The following is a 16310-nucleotide window of genomic DNA, read 5'->3' as shown; positions in this document are numbered from 1 at the left end:
CCATGGCCTTCTCCGAAAGGGCCACGTACTCTGGTATTTCTGCCTGGAGAATCCCATGGACAGAGGAGCCTGGTAGATGACAGTCCATGGGATTGCAGAGTCACACATTGCACGACCAAACAGCGGCAGCATCGTGGCCCAGAGCGTGAGAGCCTGATGGAGGAGGTGCTTGGGCATGGGCTCTGAACTGGTTTAACAAGCTTGCTGGTGGGGGAGCTGTTTCCTGTCTCCAGGAACTGACTAACTCCCAGCAATCTTTCGGGTCCACAAGACCCCAAGAAATCAAAGCATCAGGAAATTTAGAGAGTTACAAAAACCGCGATTAATACCCAGGCCATGATAACTGACCAGTGGCAATAAACAGGGGATAAACAAGTAGGCACACTGTCAAATTTAATCTGTGTCCACATTTTCAGTTATTCATTAATTAGTAAAGGAACCAGTAAGATGTTACATGCGTGCTCATTGACTTCAGTCTTGTCCAATACTTTGCAACCCCATGGACTGGAGCCTATGAGGCTCCTCTGGCCACGGAATTCTCCAGGCGAGAATACCAGAGTGGGTTGCCATGTCCTCTTCCAGGGGATCTTCCTGACCCAGGGATTAAACTCGCGTCTCCTGTGTCTTATGCATTGGTTGCTGGATTCTTTACCACTAGCGCCACCTGGGGAGGCTACGAAGATGTTAAAATCTGTTAAAATGAGAATTTTACTTCTAGAGATTTATATTCTTTACCAGTCAAAATTCCTTTGGCTTGTCACAGACAGGAATCATTTTCATGATCAGTTTCCTAAACCTAAGCTTCTATCTCTGTGGAGACATACACTAGACCGTCACAGTCAATCAAAGACACACACTCCCATAGTCCGGATCATCCTTCAGAGGCAGTCAGACATCACTAAGCCTGCCTCTGGGAGGCCACTCAGTGCCTGTTTTATGACACTTTCAAAGTCTTGGGCAATTTCTCTCTTGTGACCATAAATATTCTCTTAAGACTAACTTTGACCACAGAAAAGACTGGGCTTATAAGTTGCCTGGCTGTTTGCCTATCTGTAGCCATAGTGTTAGCTGCGCATCAAGGCTTCCTTGAGTTTGCTTTGAAAACCAAGAGCATGAATTTTCAACAGGGTGAGACTCCACAACAGGTAAAACTGGTTCTTGCACAGTGGGGTGGGGATGTGTGTGTGTGAAGAAAATTTTAGTTTTTGATCTACAAAGCACAGAAATGGACAATCAGATAATATCTTTGTGATATTACATTTTCATGGTGGGGAGTGATTAGGAAAAAAATGCTTACGGAGGTTCCCTAGGGAACAATTTTAAAAAAAAAAAGAGATTAAGAAAACTAGGACCATCAATAGTGAGCAGCGAAGGTCACAAGGTTCTCTTCTGTCCAGGGGTTTTCATGAGGAGTCTCTCACCGGAGTTATAAACCTCTGAAAAGTGAAACTGAAAGTTGCTAGGTTGTTTCCTCCAACTCTTTGCGACCCAATGAACTGTAGCCAGGTTTCTCAGTCCATGGAATTCTCCAGGCCAGAATGCTGGAGTGGGTAGCCGTTCCCTTCTCCAGGGGATCTTCCCCACCCAGGAATTGAACCGGGTCTACCTACATTGCAGGTGGATTCTTTACCAGCTGAGCTATAAGCCTCTAGTGAGTTCAGTTCAGTTCAGTCACTCAGTCGTGTCCAACTCTTTGTGACCCCATGGACTGCAGCACACCAGGCCTCCCTGTCCATCACCAACTCCTAGAGTTTACCCAAACTCATCTCCATCAAGTCGGTGATGCCATCCAACCATTTCATCCTCTGTCGTCCCCTTCTCCTCCCTCTTCCTTGATGGCTCAGATGGTAAAGACTCTTCCTGCAATGCAGGAGATCCCGGTTTGATTCCTGGGTCAGGAAGAGCCTCTGGAGAAGGAAACGGCAACCCACTCCAGTATTCTTGCCCGCGCAATTCCCTGGACAGAGGAGCCTGGCAGGCTAAAGTCCATGGGGTCGCAAAAGAATCGGACACGACTGAGCGACTGAAAATCAGCATTACTTTCTGTACCAAGACTCTGCACTGGATAAAAGTATACATTTCGCTGACTTCCTCTCCTCATGAGGTCCCCAAATTTGCTACAGCCCTGACTGTTGAGAAGTGACCTCTTTACCAGTCGAAGGAGGGAGCCATCTTCCGAGAGGGCTTTGCAGGTGAGGCTCCGGGGAGAGAGGAGTCCACCTTCTTTCTTTCTTTCTTGGGGGTGAATCATCCCTGGTTGAATGAGTGAGTGTCACTGTCCAATCTGACTCTCCAGGAGTGATCAGGTTGCAAAACCTATTTGTCCAATCCTATCCTCATTCATGGAGAAGGAAATGGCAATGCACTCCAGTACTCTTGCCTAGAAAATCCCATGGAAGGAGGAGCCTGGTGCAGGCTACTGTCCATGGGGTCGCAAAGAGTCGGACACGACTGAGCGACTCTTCTTCTATCCTCATTCAGGTCACTTAAAATGGTGACCAGAGCTATGCAGGAAGCAAAATAGAGCATGTTGTCTTAAACTTTGCAAGAGGGTCAATGCCAAGTCTGTGGAGGACCCTGTATGCTGACCATTTGACCTCCGCCTTGCTGAGTAGCGAGGACAGATGCAGGCCACAGGGGCAGGGCCGGTTGGATGAGTCTGATGGGAGAGGGGAGGAGGGTGTGAGACAGGCTGGAGTTGTGGGCAGAGCTGGGGCGGTTTGAGGATGGTGGGTTCATCAACCAGCGGGAGTGTTAACTATATGGCATCCAATTTCAATGTATGGATTCCCCTGTCACCCAATCCCTTGACACCAGCTGGGGGTGGGGTGGGGGGAGGGTCCTAACAATTGAACTCAATTCTGACACTGTCTGCTTGGAGATCGTGTCAGATTCCATGGGTTAAGGGCTCAGTCCCATTACGGTGGCACTAGTGGTAAAGAACCTGCCTGCCAATGCAGGAGACATAAGAGACACGGGTTCGATCCCTGGGTTGGGAAGATCCCCTGGAGGAGGGTACGGCAACCCACCCCAGTACTCTTGCCTGGAGAATGCCATGGACAGAGGAGCCTGGCAGGCTATATAGTCTATAGCGTCACAAAATGTGGGACACGACTGAAGTGACCCAGCACACACCCGTGCACCGGTAAGACAACCCCAGCCTGGCTCTTGCTTCAGACGCCAGTGGGAAGTTTGACCAATTGGCTATAGACCAGAGGTTCCCATGACCCCCTCCTCGAGTTTAATCAATTTGCTAGAGGGGCTCACAAAATCCAGAGAAACCTTTTACTTACTAGATTACCAGTTCATTCTAACTCAGGACCAGCCAGATGGAAGTGATGCATAGGGTAAGGGTATGGGAAAGGGTGTGAAGTTCCCATGCCCTCTCTGGGCCTCCCATTACCCTAAATCTCCATGTGTTCAGCAGCCTGAAGCTCTCTGAACCCTGTCCTTTGGATTTTATAGGGGCTTCATTATCTAGGCATAGTTGATTAAATCACTAGCCATTGGCGATTGATTCAACTTCCAGCCCCACTCTCTCCTTGGAGGTCGCCAACCATTCCCTATCCTTCAAGTGAAAGGGAGAGTCGCTCAGTCTTGTCTGCCTCTTTGCAACCCCATGGACTACACAGTCCACGGAATTCTCCAGGCCAGAATACTGGAGTGGGTAGCCATTCGCTTCTCCAGGGGATCTTCCCAGTCCAGGGATCGAGCCCAGGTCTCCCACACGGCAGGCAGGTTCTTTACCTGTTGAGCCACCGGGGAAGCCCTCCCCATCGTTAGGTGTGAACCAAAAATCGTCTCATCAATACAACAAAAGACATCTTTGTCACTCTCATTACTTAGGAAATTCCAAGGATTTCAGGCTTCTGCGCTTGGGTGAAGACCAAACACATGTCTTATTATAAATCACACTCTCCTAGGTATTACGGGGAGGGCCAGCAGGAGGGAGACTGCGGTGGATCTGTGCGCTCCCAGGCCCCACTGCCTGTCCCGGACCTCCCCACCCACCACATTTGTTCCCCAGATTTCCACTCAGCGCAAAGTCAACATCTACAGCATCCTCCAGGAGATCATTCAGCAGGAGGGCGAGCTGGAGGAGCGCTGCGTCCAGAGGCTGGTGGCCATCGCCTCCAAGGAGATGAGGGGCATGCTGGAGGTAGTGGGTGTCCCGGCCCTGCCCGCCTGCCCCCGCCCCAGGGGCTGGGCTCTGGGGGGCCAGGCGTGGGATGCCCGCGGCCTCTGTCCGCTTAGCTCACGGGGACAACAGTAGGCTGAGGGGGCCCAGGAGAGCCCAGCGGAGCCGGAGCGGGCGAGGAGCAGGAACTGCTGGGGCGGCCACGCGTCCTCCTCCCGTGCGCTGCAGATGGAGGGCGACGTGAGGGCAGAGGCGGCCAGCGACACCCTGGCGGCCCTGTCCCGAAACCACTTCAGCTTGGTTATGTACGAGCTGCAGCACCATCTCAAACCCCTCAGCCTCACAGAAGAATTTGTCATCGTCACCCTGGCCAAGCTGGCCAACGGCAACGGTAGGGCTCGGGGGACTGGGTCCCAGCGTCTGCCCGTCGGGCCACCCCTCTGCCTCCGCCCTGGCGCCCGCGCCCACCCCTCCCATTTCTCCCTCTTCCGGCCTTCCTCTGGCCTTCCTGCGTCTCACTTCCGGTGTCTCTCCGGCCCTCCGGGCTGCTGAGACCCCCTCCCTGTGCCCCCGATCCTGCGTCTTCTCTCTTGCCGGCCCTTCTCTCGCAGGCCTGTCTTTCCCGCTCCCTCTCTGGCCCCGTTCTCTCCCTCGCTCCCTCCCTCCTTCCTTCTCTGTCCGCTCCACGCTCCACGCTCCACGCAGGCCGTGCGGCGGGCAGTGGGCCGCGGGTGAGGGGCTGTAAGGAACCAACCGGTACCCGAGAAACCGGAGTGTCCCCATAGGAGAGGGCACGCGCTGTCCCCTGCATGCCGCGTCTCACTCAGGGTCTCTGGGGCGTCATGCTAGAGCGCTTATCAGGCAACAAGGGAGCGGCGGCTTGGGAGGGAGGCCCACGCCTGCCTCCTCACTCTGCTTCCTGCGGCCCCAGGAAGAGCAGGGCTCCTCCCTCTTTTCCTCCGTCCCTGCCCTCCTCCTCCCTCTCCCGGTATCCCGGTCTCCCCTCTTCTCCCGTTCCCCCTCCCCTCTTCTCCTCTCCCTGCTCCCCTCCTTCCCCTCCTTCCCCTCCTTCCCCTCCTTCCCCTGTTACCCTCCCCTCCTTCCCCTCCCCCACCCCTCTCCTCCTGCCCCCTCCCCCACCCCTCTCCTCCTGCCCCCTCCCTCCCCCTCCCTCCCCCTGTTCCCATCCCCCCGTCCCTCCCCCCTCCCCCTCCCCCATTCCTTTCCTCCCTCCTCCCTTCCCCCCCCTCCGCTTCCCCCCCACCCCCGTCTCCCCTCCCCTCCCCTGTCTCCTCTCCTGTCACCCCATCTCCCCTTCCCTCGTCTCCCCTCCCCTCATCTCCTTGCCTGTCCTGGGAGACAGAGGGGAGAGGAGAGGACAGGGAGATGAGGAACGGAGAGAGGGGGAGAAGGGAGGGGGTGGGGGGAGGGGAGGGGAGGTGGGGAGAGGGGAGGGGAGGCGGGGAGGGAGAGAAGGGTAGACATCTCCGTGTCTCCCCTTCCCTCCCCTCCCTCTTCTCCCTTCCCCTTCACCCTCCCCTCCCCCTTTCCCCCTTCCCCTTTCTCTCCTCTCCTCCTCCCCTTCCCCCTTCCTCCTTGTCTCCTCCCCTCCTCCCCTTACCCCTCCCCCGCCCCCTCCCCTTCACCCCCATTCCTTTCCTCCCTCCTCCCTTCCCCCCTTCCCCCCTCCCCTCCACTTCCCCCCCATCTCCCCTCCCCTCCCCTGTCTCCTCTCCTGTCACCCCATCTCCCCTTCCCTCGTCTCCCCTCCCCTCATCTCCTTCCCTGTCCTGGGAGACAGAGGGGAGCAGAGAGGACAGGGAGATGAGGAAAGGAGAGAGGGCAAGAGGGGAGGGGTGGGGGAGGGAAGGGAAGGGGAGAGGAGGGGAGAAGGAGGAGGGGAGGGGGGAGACGGGGGAGAGGAATGGAGACTGGGGGAGGTCTACCCTCCCCTCCCCCATCTCCTTCCCCTCCCCCATCCCCCATCTCCCCTCCCCTTCCCTCTCCCCTCTCCCTCCCATCTCCCCCCACCCCATCTCCCGTCCCCTCTCCTCTCCCCCTGTCTCCCTTTCTTCTCCCCGCAGGGCAGGGAGGATGGGGAGAGAGGAGGGGAGATGCGGGGAGGGGAGGGGGGAAAGAGGAAGGGGGAAGGGGAGACAGGAGGGGGGGAAGGGGAGGGGAGATGGGGAACCAGGAGGGGAAATGGGGAGAGAGTTGGAGACAGGGGGCGGTGAGGTCTCCTCTCCCCTCCCACCCATTTCCATCCCCTCCCCCATCTCCCCTCTCCCCCCCAGGTCTTCCTCCCCTATCCCCGTCTCCCCTCCCCTCTTCCCCCACCCGTCTCCCCTCCCGTCCCCTGTCTCCCTTCCCCCGTCTCCTCTCCCCTCCCCATCTCCCCTCCCCTCTCCCCCAGTCTCCTTTTCACTCTCCGCCAAGGGGATGGGAGACAGGGGAGAGGTGGGGAGACAGGGGGCGGGGACAAGGGAGGGGAGAGGGGAGGGGAGAGGAGTCAGGGGGAGGGGACGGGAGACGAGGGGGAGGGGAGAGGAGATATGAGGGAGGGGAGGGGGGACAAGGGGCAGGGGAGGGATGGGGGGTGGGGAGATGGGGGAATGGTGGGAGACTGGTCTCCCCACCCCTCCCCTCTCCCCACCTCCCCTCCTCTCTCCCCACCTCCCCTCCCCTCTCCCCACCTCCCCCCTCCTCTCCTCCCTCCCCCCAGTCTCCCCTTCCCTTGTCTCCCCTTCCCTCCTCTCCTGTTCCCTCATCTCCTTCCGAATCCTGGTAGACACAGGGGAGAGGAGAGGGAGGTGGGGAGAGGGGAGAGGGGAGGGGAGGGGAGGAGGGGGGAGGGGGGGAGGGGGGGAGGTGGGGGGAGGGGAGGGGAGGTGGGGAGGGAGGGAAGGGTAGACATCTCCGCGTCTCCCCTCCCCTTCCCCCTCCCTCTTCTCCCCTCCCCTTCCCCCTCCCCTCCCCCTTCCCACTTCCCCCCTTCCCCCTTCCCCCCTTCTCTCTTCCCCTTCCTCCTTTCCCCTTCTCTCCTCCCCTCCTCCCCTTCTCTCCTCCCCTCCTCCCCTTCTCCCCTCCCCCTTGCCCCCTCCCATACTGCTTTCCCCTTCCCCCTCCCCCCTTTCTCCCTCCCCCCTTCTCCCTCCCCCCTTTCCCCTTCTCTCCTCTCATCCCCCCTTACCCCTCCCGTCCCCCTTCTTCCCTCCCCTTCTCCCTTCTCCCCTCCAATCCCCTCCCCATTCTCCCATCCCCTCCCCCATCTCCCCTCCCCTGCACCCCCCATCACCCCCCCACATCTCCCTTCCCCTTCACCTGCTCCCAGCTCACACTTCTTACCTCCACTGCCTCCTACCGTCTCCTGTGGCCCAGCCCATGCAAAGGGGTGGGCCTGTTCTGGGCACTAGAGGTGTGGGCTGTGGTGTTGCCATCTCTGATGACCCTCCTCCTCCGACTCCCTGAGACCTCTGCCCACACCTCACAGTGTTTGAGTTCATGCCATACATGGGCATCACCCTGGCCACCATGTTCACCATGCTGAGGCTCGCCAATGAAGCCAAGATGCGCCAGGTGATCTGTGGTGGTAAGTGTCCCACCTGGGCCTGCAGGGCTGGCCTGATCAGGGTGCTGACAGGAGGAGGTGGGTATACAGGTAGAGACAAAAGGCAGTGGGGATCGCAGGAGAGGGAGACCAGGGAAATGGTCCCAGCTTGGGCTTGACTTGGGTCATTTATATCTGATCACCTTGCCCCAGGTTTTGATTATGTCATGATTTTGTGGGCCCAAGTCCCTAATGCCTGAGAAAAGTAGGACAGAACGTGTTGGCCACTCTTTGCTTTGGAGTCCCCAGGATCTGAGTTAAAAAGTCTTCGAGGTCTCACCCTTGACCTTGCAACATGAACCTCAAGGCTGGGGTCCCAGTCACACCTGTGTGCTCCACCCCTCTGGGGAGTCTCTCACCCTCAGACAGGGAGGGGCCTCATGCAGGACCAAACTTAAGGAGCTGAGAGGGGGGTTGGAAAGGCAGATGGCGAGGGCTGCAGGAGATTTTTCTAGCAGCATCTCTGGCCATCTCAGTAACCTGCTGGTTATGGAAGTGTGAGGGCTCCTCCTGAGAAGGCGCCCCGGAAGGCTCTGTTCTGCGTCCTGGCCCTCGGGGCTCACTGCACGTGCCCCGGGGCAGCCATGGAGACCTTCTGCGAGACGGTGCAGTTTTACCTGAGGCACCTGGAGGACAGCGTGTACCCCGTGATGACTGAGGACCAGTTTGCGGTGAAGCTGTTCCCCATGTATCGCTACTTCGTGACGGTGTGGCTGCGGAACAACAACCCGGAGGTGAGAAGGGCCCTCCCGGGTGGGGGTGGGAGCCCATGGTTCTCGGGTCATCGCTCTCCAGCCTGTGCAGCCGGCGGGGCTGAGACACCATTGGGTCCAAGGAGGTGGAGATCTGATCGGCAGAGCCATAGGGGCCCTGCAGGTGTCTTGATAAAGGCCCCTGGAGTTGCTGGACCAGGGTCCCTGTTCCCCTTGTGCCGGGCGCTCTCCGAGCGGTTCACTTTTGGGAGCCATTTCCAAGCCAGCTCCGGGTCATAGGACCGTTTTACAAATGAGGAAACAGAGACACAGAGAGGTTGAGTACCTGTCCAAGGTCTCCTGAGTGACAGAGTCAGGACTTGGGGGACAGGCTTGGCAGCTGGGGGGCCCGGGGGAGGCCTGGACCCTACTCCAAGGTCCCCTCAGTCACCTGTCCTTGATTCTGAGGCTGGGGCTGATGTCACAGGGCCTTCCTGGTGGTCCTGGCCGAGGGCTCTAGAGACCAGGCTCCCCTGCTAGGTGAAGCTGGGGGTCATCAAGTCCCTGAAGCCCATGCTGAACCTCCTCCTGCCCAATGATGACCTGCGGGAGCAGGTGTACGACTACATCCCTCTGCTGCTGGCGGAGTACCAGGGCAGCCTGGAGGCGCTCTTTATCACTCAGGTGAGGGGCCTGGGCTGGGGGCTCAGGGTATTTAGGGCTCCTGAGTGTCCCGTGGGGTGTTCTCACGGGTGGGAGATGTAGCCACGCAACATGGCACTTGTCCAATTTCCAAGAAATATATGCTGCCTTTATACATGTGTTAGCCACTCAGTCATGTCCGACTCTGCGACCCCGTGGACTGTATCCCGCCAGGATTCTCAGTCCGTGGGATTTCCCAGGCAAGAATACTGAAGTGGGTTGCTTGTTCCTTCTGCAGGGGATCTTCCTGGCCCAGAAATCAAAGCCGGGTCTCCCATGTTGCACGCAGATTCTTTACTGTCTGAGCCAGCAGGGAAGCCAGGCAGAAAGGATGATACCTCAAAGGGTTCTGGGGCCCACGGTGAGGTCACAGCTCTCATAGCGGTTTCCTAAGACTGTTGCAACAAAGAACCAGGAGGCAGGTGGCTTAAACCACAGAGATGTGTCTGTCATGGTTCTGGAGGCCAGCAGTCTGAAATTAAGGTGTCGGCAGGCTAAGTTCCTTCTGTAGGCTCTAGGGGAGAATGTTGCCACTTCCAGCTTCTGGTGGCCCAGGAATTCGTCACTCCAGCACCCCCCTCCGTGGTCACATGGCCATCTCCGTGTCTCTCTCTGTCTTCTCCTCTTCTCGTAAGGACCCTGGTCCTTGGATGTAAGGCGTTGTCAGGGTGATCTCATCTTGAGAGCCTTAAGTAATTAGGTCTGCAAAGACCCTATTTCCAAGTGAGCTCACATTCTGAGGTTGTGGGTGGACATGGATTCTGGCGACGAGGGACACCATTCAACCTCTTAGCAGCCTTGGACGTGTGTGAGATGGAGTCTTTGCAAGATTCTGAGTTGAGTTGTGACCTGGTTGCTGTATATTGTGAAGGGGTTCACTCATTTACAGACGAGGCGAGGCCCTTCTCCTGGTGAGAGCTGGGAACAGAAAGAAACGTGCCGCATTTGGGGAGCCACGTGCAGACCTTCTGTCTAAAGTTGGGATGCACCTCTAGGTGGCTAGGGGAGAAGGGGAAGAAGGCCTTGAACACCACACTCGGTGGCCCTAGTGCAGCCCTGCCGAGCTGCAGTGTCCACCGCAATCCTCAGAGGCGGCTGGAAACAGTCGGACTCCGGGGTCTGGGCGGGGCTTGAGAGGTGGCCTCTCTGCCCAGCTCCCAGGGGATACTGATACATCCAGAGGGGGAACGTCAAGGGGCAAAGTTCTGGCGTTTGACCTGAGTCGGTCGAAGGTCACCTGCCACCGTTTCCCGTCTGCGGCAGGTCTTGAGGCAGATCCTGGAGATGTCCGTCATCACCAACAGCCCAGTCCCGCAGATGCAGCTGCACACCATCTTCACGGAGCTGCACGTCCAGGTGAGCCCCAGGGCCGCGCGGGGCGTGGCCTTCCCCAGGGCGGGTCAGGGGAGGCGGGCTGTGGGCGGGTCAGGGGAGGCGCGCTGGGGGCGGGTCAGGGGAGGCGCGCTGGGGGCGGGTCAGGGGAGGCCCGCTGGGGGCGGGTCAGGGGACGCGGGCTGGGGGCCGGTCAGGGGAGGCGGGCTGGGGGCGGGTCAGGGGAGGCGGGCTGGGGGCGGTCAGGGGACCCGGGCTGGGGGAGGGACAGGGCAGGCCCGCTGGGGGTGGGTCAGGGGAGGCGGGCTGGGGGCGGGTCAGGGGAGACGCGCTGGGGGCCGGTCAGGGGAGGCGGGCTGGGGGCGGGTCAGGGGACGCGGGATGTGGGCGCGTCAGGGGATCCGGGCTGGGGGCGGGTCAGGGGTCGCGGGCTGTGGGCGGGTCAGGGGAGGTGCGCTGGGGGCGGGTCAGGGGATGCGGGCTGGGGGCGGGTGGTGTGCCGACCAGCGCGAAGGGTGGCAGGGTGGCGGTGGGGCCCCATCCGATGCCCCAGGCCTCCCGCCTCCTGCCGGGGGCGAGGCATAGGGGCTCCTGCCCGTGAGCCCCGCCGTGGGGCTGACCTCTCCACCCCGCTGCCCGGCCCTCCCCAGGTGTGCTCCAGGGCCCCCGCCCAGCAGCAGTACAGCAGCCAGAACCTGACGGAGATCGTGCACTGCTTCATAGCCCTTGGTGAGGCGCCCCCGGGAGCCGTCGGGAGTGCCGGCCCCCTCTGAGCGCCGGGCCCCGGGGCTGCCTTGTCCCGCTGCCGCCCTTGACTCAGGGCAGGACTGAAGCTGTCCTTCCCCCTCACCCTCTGCAGCCCGCTCCTACCCCAAGGAGCTGATGAAGTTCTTCCTCAGTCAGATGGAGATGAGCAAGGAGGCCGTCCGCGTGGGGACCCTGGCCCTGATCAGGGCAGTGGTGAGCGCAGATGGTGAGCACTCACCTCGCAGGGAGACCGGGCGGGAGCAAGGGTGGCAGGTGTCAGGCATGTCTGGCCTTTTTTTCCCCTTAACTTTTTGGCCGCACCCTGCGGCGGCATGTGGGACCTGAGTGCCCTGGCCGGGATGGAAGCCATGCTCCCTGCGATGGAAGCACGGAGTCTTAGCCCCTGGACTACCGTGGAAGTGCCTGGACCATTTCCTCTCTAGAGACCCTGCTGGGTGGGCCGCGGAGTCCATGGCTTCGTTTCCCATTCTTGAACCTAACCATACTTGTGTTCCACCCTCCACACCCTCGCCCCTCTCCTTCAGCCCTGAATCCCAGCTTCTACCTGAGTCTGAATTTCAAACCATTTGCACAAATCCTAGTATAACTCCCAAAGCTAGCTGAAAGGCTGCATATAAAGCCTAGATACACAGTATAGATGTAGCCCTAAAGCGCGTTGATTCAGTGCCAAAGCTAAGTCTGAAACCCTGCTTCCGAATCCCTTCAGCCTAAACCCCAAGCCTGGCCTAGCTATCCACAGGGAAACTCTGTCCCTGAGAGCGCCGGCTCAGAGAGCGTCCGCTTGAATTTGAACACGGCGCCCTCTACTGGCAGCGTTTGGTCTTGCATGGTTGGCGAAGCCCACGTGCTGTTGTGCTCAGGTGCTTCCCTCATGTCCATTGTTTCTCAACCCGCCAGGCTCCTCTGTCCATGGGATTCTCCAGGCAAGAATACTGGAGTGGGTTGTCATTTCCTCCTTCAGGGCATTTCCCTGACCCACGGATCAAATCCACATCTCTTATGTCTCCTGCATTGGCAGGAGCGTTCTTTTCCACTAGCGCCACCTGGGTAGCCCTGAGAAGTGTTTGGTTGGCATCAGGTCAGCCCTTCAGCTACATATCCTTGTGCAGTACACACGCTGAGCAACTGTATGTGAGAGACACTCTCCTGACAGTAAACCCATCTTTTACAGAAATGCAAATTTAAGGAACAGTGAAAGTGAAAGTTTCTCAGTCCTGTCTCACTCTTTCAGTTCAGTTCAGTTGCTCAGTCGTGTCCAACTCTTTGCAACCCCAAGAACCTCAGCATGCCAGGCCTCCCTATCTATCTCCACCTCCTGGAGTCCACCCAAACCCATGTCCATCGAGTCGGTGATGCCATCCAACCATCTCATCCTCTGTTGCCCCCTCTCCTCCTGCCCTCAATCTTTCCCAGCATCAGGGTCTTTTCAAATAAATCAGCTCCTTGCATCAGGTGGCCAGAGTATTGGATTTTCACCTTCAGCATCAGTCCTTCCAATGAACACCCAGGACTGATTTTCTTTAAGAAGGACTGGTTGGATCTCCTTGCAGTCCAGGGGACTCTCAAGACTCTTCTCTAACACCACAGTTCAAAAGCATCAATTCTTTGGTGCTCAGCTTTCTTTATAGTCCAACTCTCACATCCATACATAACCACTGGAAAAACCATAGCCTTAACTAGACAGACCTTTGTTGACAAAGTAATGTCTCTGCTTTTCGATATGCTATCTAGGTTGGTCATAAAATTCCTTCCAAGGAGTAAGCATCTTTTAATTTCATGGCTGCAGTCACCATCTACAGCGATTTTGGAGCCCAGAAAAATAAAGTCACCCACTGTTTCCACTGTTTCCCCATCTATTTCCCATGAAGTGGTGGGATCAGATGCCATGATCTTAGTTTTCTGAATATTGAGCTTTAAGTCAACTTTTTCACTCTCCTCTCTCACTTTCATCAAGAGGCTCTTTAGTTCTTCTTCATTTTCTGCCATAAGGGTGGTGTCATCTGTTTTTCTGAGGTTGTTGATATTTCTCCCATCAACCTAGATTCCAGCTTGTGCTTCCTCCAGCCCAACGTTTCTCATGATGTACTCTTCATAGAAGTTAAATAAGCAGGGTGACAATATACAGCCTTGACGTACTCCTTTTCCTGTTTGGAACCAGTCTGTGGTTCCATGTCCAGTTCTAACTGTTGCTTCCTGACCTGCTTGCAGGTTTCTCAAGAGGCAGGTCAGGTGGTCTGGTATTCCCATCTCTTTCAGAATTTTCCAGAGTTTGTTGTGATCCACACAGTCAAAGGCTTTGGCATAGTCAATAAAGCAGAAGTAGATGTTTTTCTGGAGCTCTCTTGCTTTTTCGATGATCCAGCAGATGTTGGCAATTTGATCTCTGTTTCCTCTGCCTTTTCTAAAACGAGCTTGAACATCTAGTTCTCAGTTCACGTATTGCTGAAGCCTGGCTTGGAGAATTTTGAGCATTAATTTACTAGCATATGAGATGAGTGCAATTGTGCAGTAGTTTGAGCACTCTTTGGCATTGCCTTTCTTTGGGACTGAAATGAAAACTGACCTTTTCCAGTCCTGTGGCCCCTGCTCAGTTTTCCAAATTTACTGAGATATTGAGTGCAACACTTTGACAGCATCATCTTTTAGGATTTGAAATAGGACAACTGGAATTCCATCACCTCCACCTCCATGACCTCTGTGATGTGAAAGAAATCTAGGTGCTCAGTTATGCATAAATAAGGATACACCTAAACCATGAAGGCTGGTTGTCTTTCATTTTAATTTCTCAGTGAACATAGACTATTTTTATAATCAGAAAAAGAAGTTTCCATTTTAGAGATGAAAAGCTCTTAAGTGTAACATCGTCCCTTGGTGCCTGAATTCCTGCTGTCTTCCACCCCAACTTGATTTCCTGTTATTCTTCCTCCTGCAGTGACGTCTAGTAGCACCTAGACTTGAGTGTAGCAAGGCCCTGAGTGCCTGACTGTGGTTCTGTCCACGCCGACCTCTCGAGAGCCTTCTCCGCACCCTTTCTTACCTCCCTAATCTTCCTCCTCACCCTCCCCCCAGCACACAAACACACACTCTTGTGCACCAGGCCCCGTGTGTGTCCGCGCGTGTCACTGCTCACAGAGGCTTGGTGAGGGACCTGCTCTCAGTGTCCGCCTTTCACAGGGGAGGAAGCTGAGGCTCAGAGGGGCTGAGTCAGTCCCACAGGTCACACAACTGGGACGCAGTGGAGCCAGAGGCAGTGCAGCAGCCTGGCCCCAGAGCCCCGGCCTCCGCAGCCGGGTGGTGTGGTCTCCGTGTGCCCACTGTGTGTCTGGCCCTGTGTGTCCCGCTGAGGGGACCACCGAGCCCTCAGGAGGAGTCCCTGCCGTCAAGGAGAGTCCCCTAGTTTCCAAAGAGGCACACGCAAAGCAGAGGCCAAGGGAGTGAGGCAGAGAGATGACCCCCCGGGCTGGGGTGGGTGGGCATTGAGAGTGCTGGGTGACTTCAGAGGGCAGCGACCCTGAGCTTGTGGGGGTGAGTCAGAGGTCCTCAGGAGGCACAACACGGACGAGTCCTGAACCTCTGTCTCCCGTGGAAGGTGGCAGAGAGGCCTCACCACTTCTGGGCATCTCCTCAGAGCCCAGCCCTGAGGCCAGTGGACCTCCAGGCGGGCTTTCCTCTTTCAGAGCCCAGAATGAGCATCAGGACCATCTACCTGGCCATCCGAGTGGTCAAGAACACACTCTCCGACACCCGGTCCAAGGTAACAGCGTGGGGAAACCCAGAAAGGGGGTGTGTGCTGGGCCTCTGTGGGGCAAGTGGACGGAAGTTAGGGCGCCTTCTTGCATCAGCTGCAGCCTGCTTGCCACCCCTCCCCTCCAGCTCTGTGCGCGGAGGTGAGACTGCCTTCTCAAAGAAGGCCCTTTAATGGAAAACCTACCTTTCCAGCCAGTCCTGAATGGGGCTGGAGAAGAATAAGCCTCCTCAAAGCTGTGGCCCCTCTCCCGAGACCCTCCCTGTCACCAAGAACCTGAAGTTTTCCTGTGAAGGGGCTCCGACACTACCTTGGAGAGAGGAGAGGCCAAACACGCAGCGTCAGCCCAAGCTGCTTGGCTAGCTAGGTGTTTTGTAAGGTCATTACCACATTTGAGAAAAGCAACTCTGCAAATAAAGGCTAAAACCCACCATCTTGGCCACTGCAGCCTCGGCCCCCTGGAGAATAGCTTGGCTTCTGTACACGGCCCCTGCAGCTGACCCCTCATGTCCTGGGGGTGCAGTTCAGGATGGTGAGAGTCTGCCCAAACAAGGGAGATAACAGGGTGCTCGGTCTTGAGCCTGAGGCAGAGCTGTCTTCAGTACCTGGAGGATGTCAGGGGCAGAGGGAATGGGCTTGTTCTGTGTCGTCGCTACGTAAGAACCCTGGGAAGTCCGAGAGAAGAGTCAGGTGGTTCTCACCAGGGCCGCCTGAGGATGGAGCAGCCCTACCGAGAAAGCAGTGTGCTCATGTCTCTGAAGGGCTTAGATGAGGCTCCTGGGCCGACCTGCTGCTGAGTGGAGTCCCCTGGATGAGGCAGGCGGTGGTGGACAGAGTGGGCAGTATCCAGGTAGCCCCAGAGACCCCTTCCAGACCACAGCACCCTCAAATCTTAGCTGTCTCGTGTCATGGATTGGGTGCCGGCGGAACCTCTAGCGCCCAGCATGTCTGTGCTCTGGCCTCTCAGGTGAGGATGGCCATTCTCCGCATCATCGGGCAGCTGGCCCTGTCCGGATTCCAGGACAGGATCAAAGGCTGGGGCCTGAAGTACGTGTCTGTGCAGCTGACCTTGTCCACCTACAAACTGGTGAGTGACGACGGAGTGACTGGGCTTTAGAAATGGTTTCCACTGCGCTGAGGAAAGAGCACTGCTCAATGAACCTGCATGCATGTACAAGTGCACAGACACACACAGTAAGCTGCCAGGGGTGTAGAAAATAGTGAAACACGTGCACAGCTCTGGGCTTCCGGGAGACTCAGTATCTGGGTGTTAAGCCTCTTGCAGGAGAGTAAACCACAGCGGAGACCATGGCAAGCCCCTGCCGG

The 16310-nt window shown here is 57.2% G+C and overlaps 1 protein-coding gene across 1 annotated transcript in view; it reads left to right on the top strand.

Moving 5' to 3' along the window:
• Positions 1-16310, top strand: part of MROH2A (maestro heat like repeat family member 2A) — a 55480-nt gene that overhangs the window by 3566 nt on the left and 35604 nt on the right. The window contains exons 4-13 of the mRNA XM_065930615.1: positions 4028-4159; positions 4367-4529; positions 7629-7727; positions 8328-8479; positions 8978-9121; positions 10403-10495; positions 11122-11200; positions 11331-11444; positions 14917-14993; positions 15952-16071. Of these exons, the coding sequence (XP_065786687.1) occupies positions 4028-4159; positions 4367-4529; positions 7629-7727; positions 8328-8479; positions 8978-9121; positions 10403-10495; positions 11122-11200; positions 11331-11444; positions 14917-14993; positions 15952-16071 (1173 nt within the window). The remainder of the gene's footprint in view (positions 1-4027; positions 4160-4366; positions 4530-7628; positions 7728-8327; positions 8480-8977; positions 9122-10402; positions 10496-11121; positions 11201-11330; positions 11445-14916; positions 14994-15951; positions 16072-16310) is intronic.

The sequence above is a fragment of the Muntiacus reevesi genome, chromosome 1 (genome assembly GCF_963930625.1).
Source record: "Muntiacus reevesi chromosome 1, mMunRee1.1, whole genome shotgun sequence".
Classification (NCBI taxonomy): Eukaryota; Metazoa; Chordata; class Mammalia; order Artiodactyla; family Cervidae; genus Muntiacus; species Muntiacus reevesi.
The sequence above is the reverse complement of the archived record's forward strand: the minus strand, read 5'-3'. Positions and strand labels throughout refer to the sequence as shown.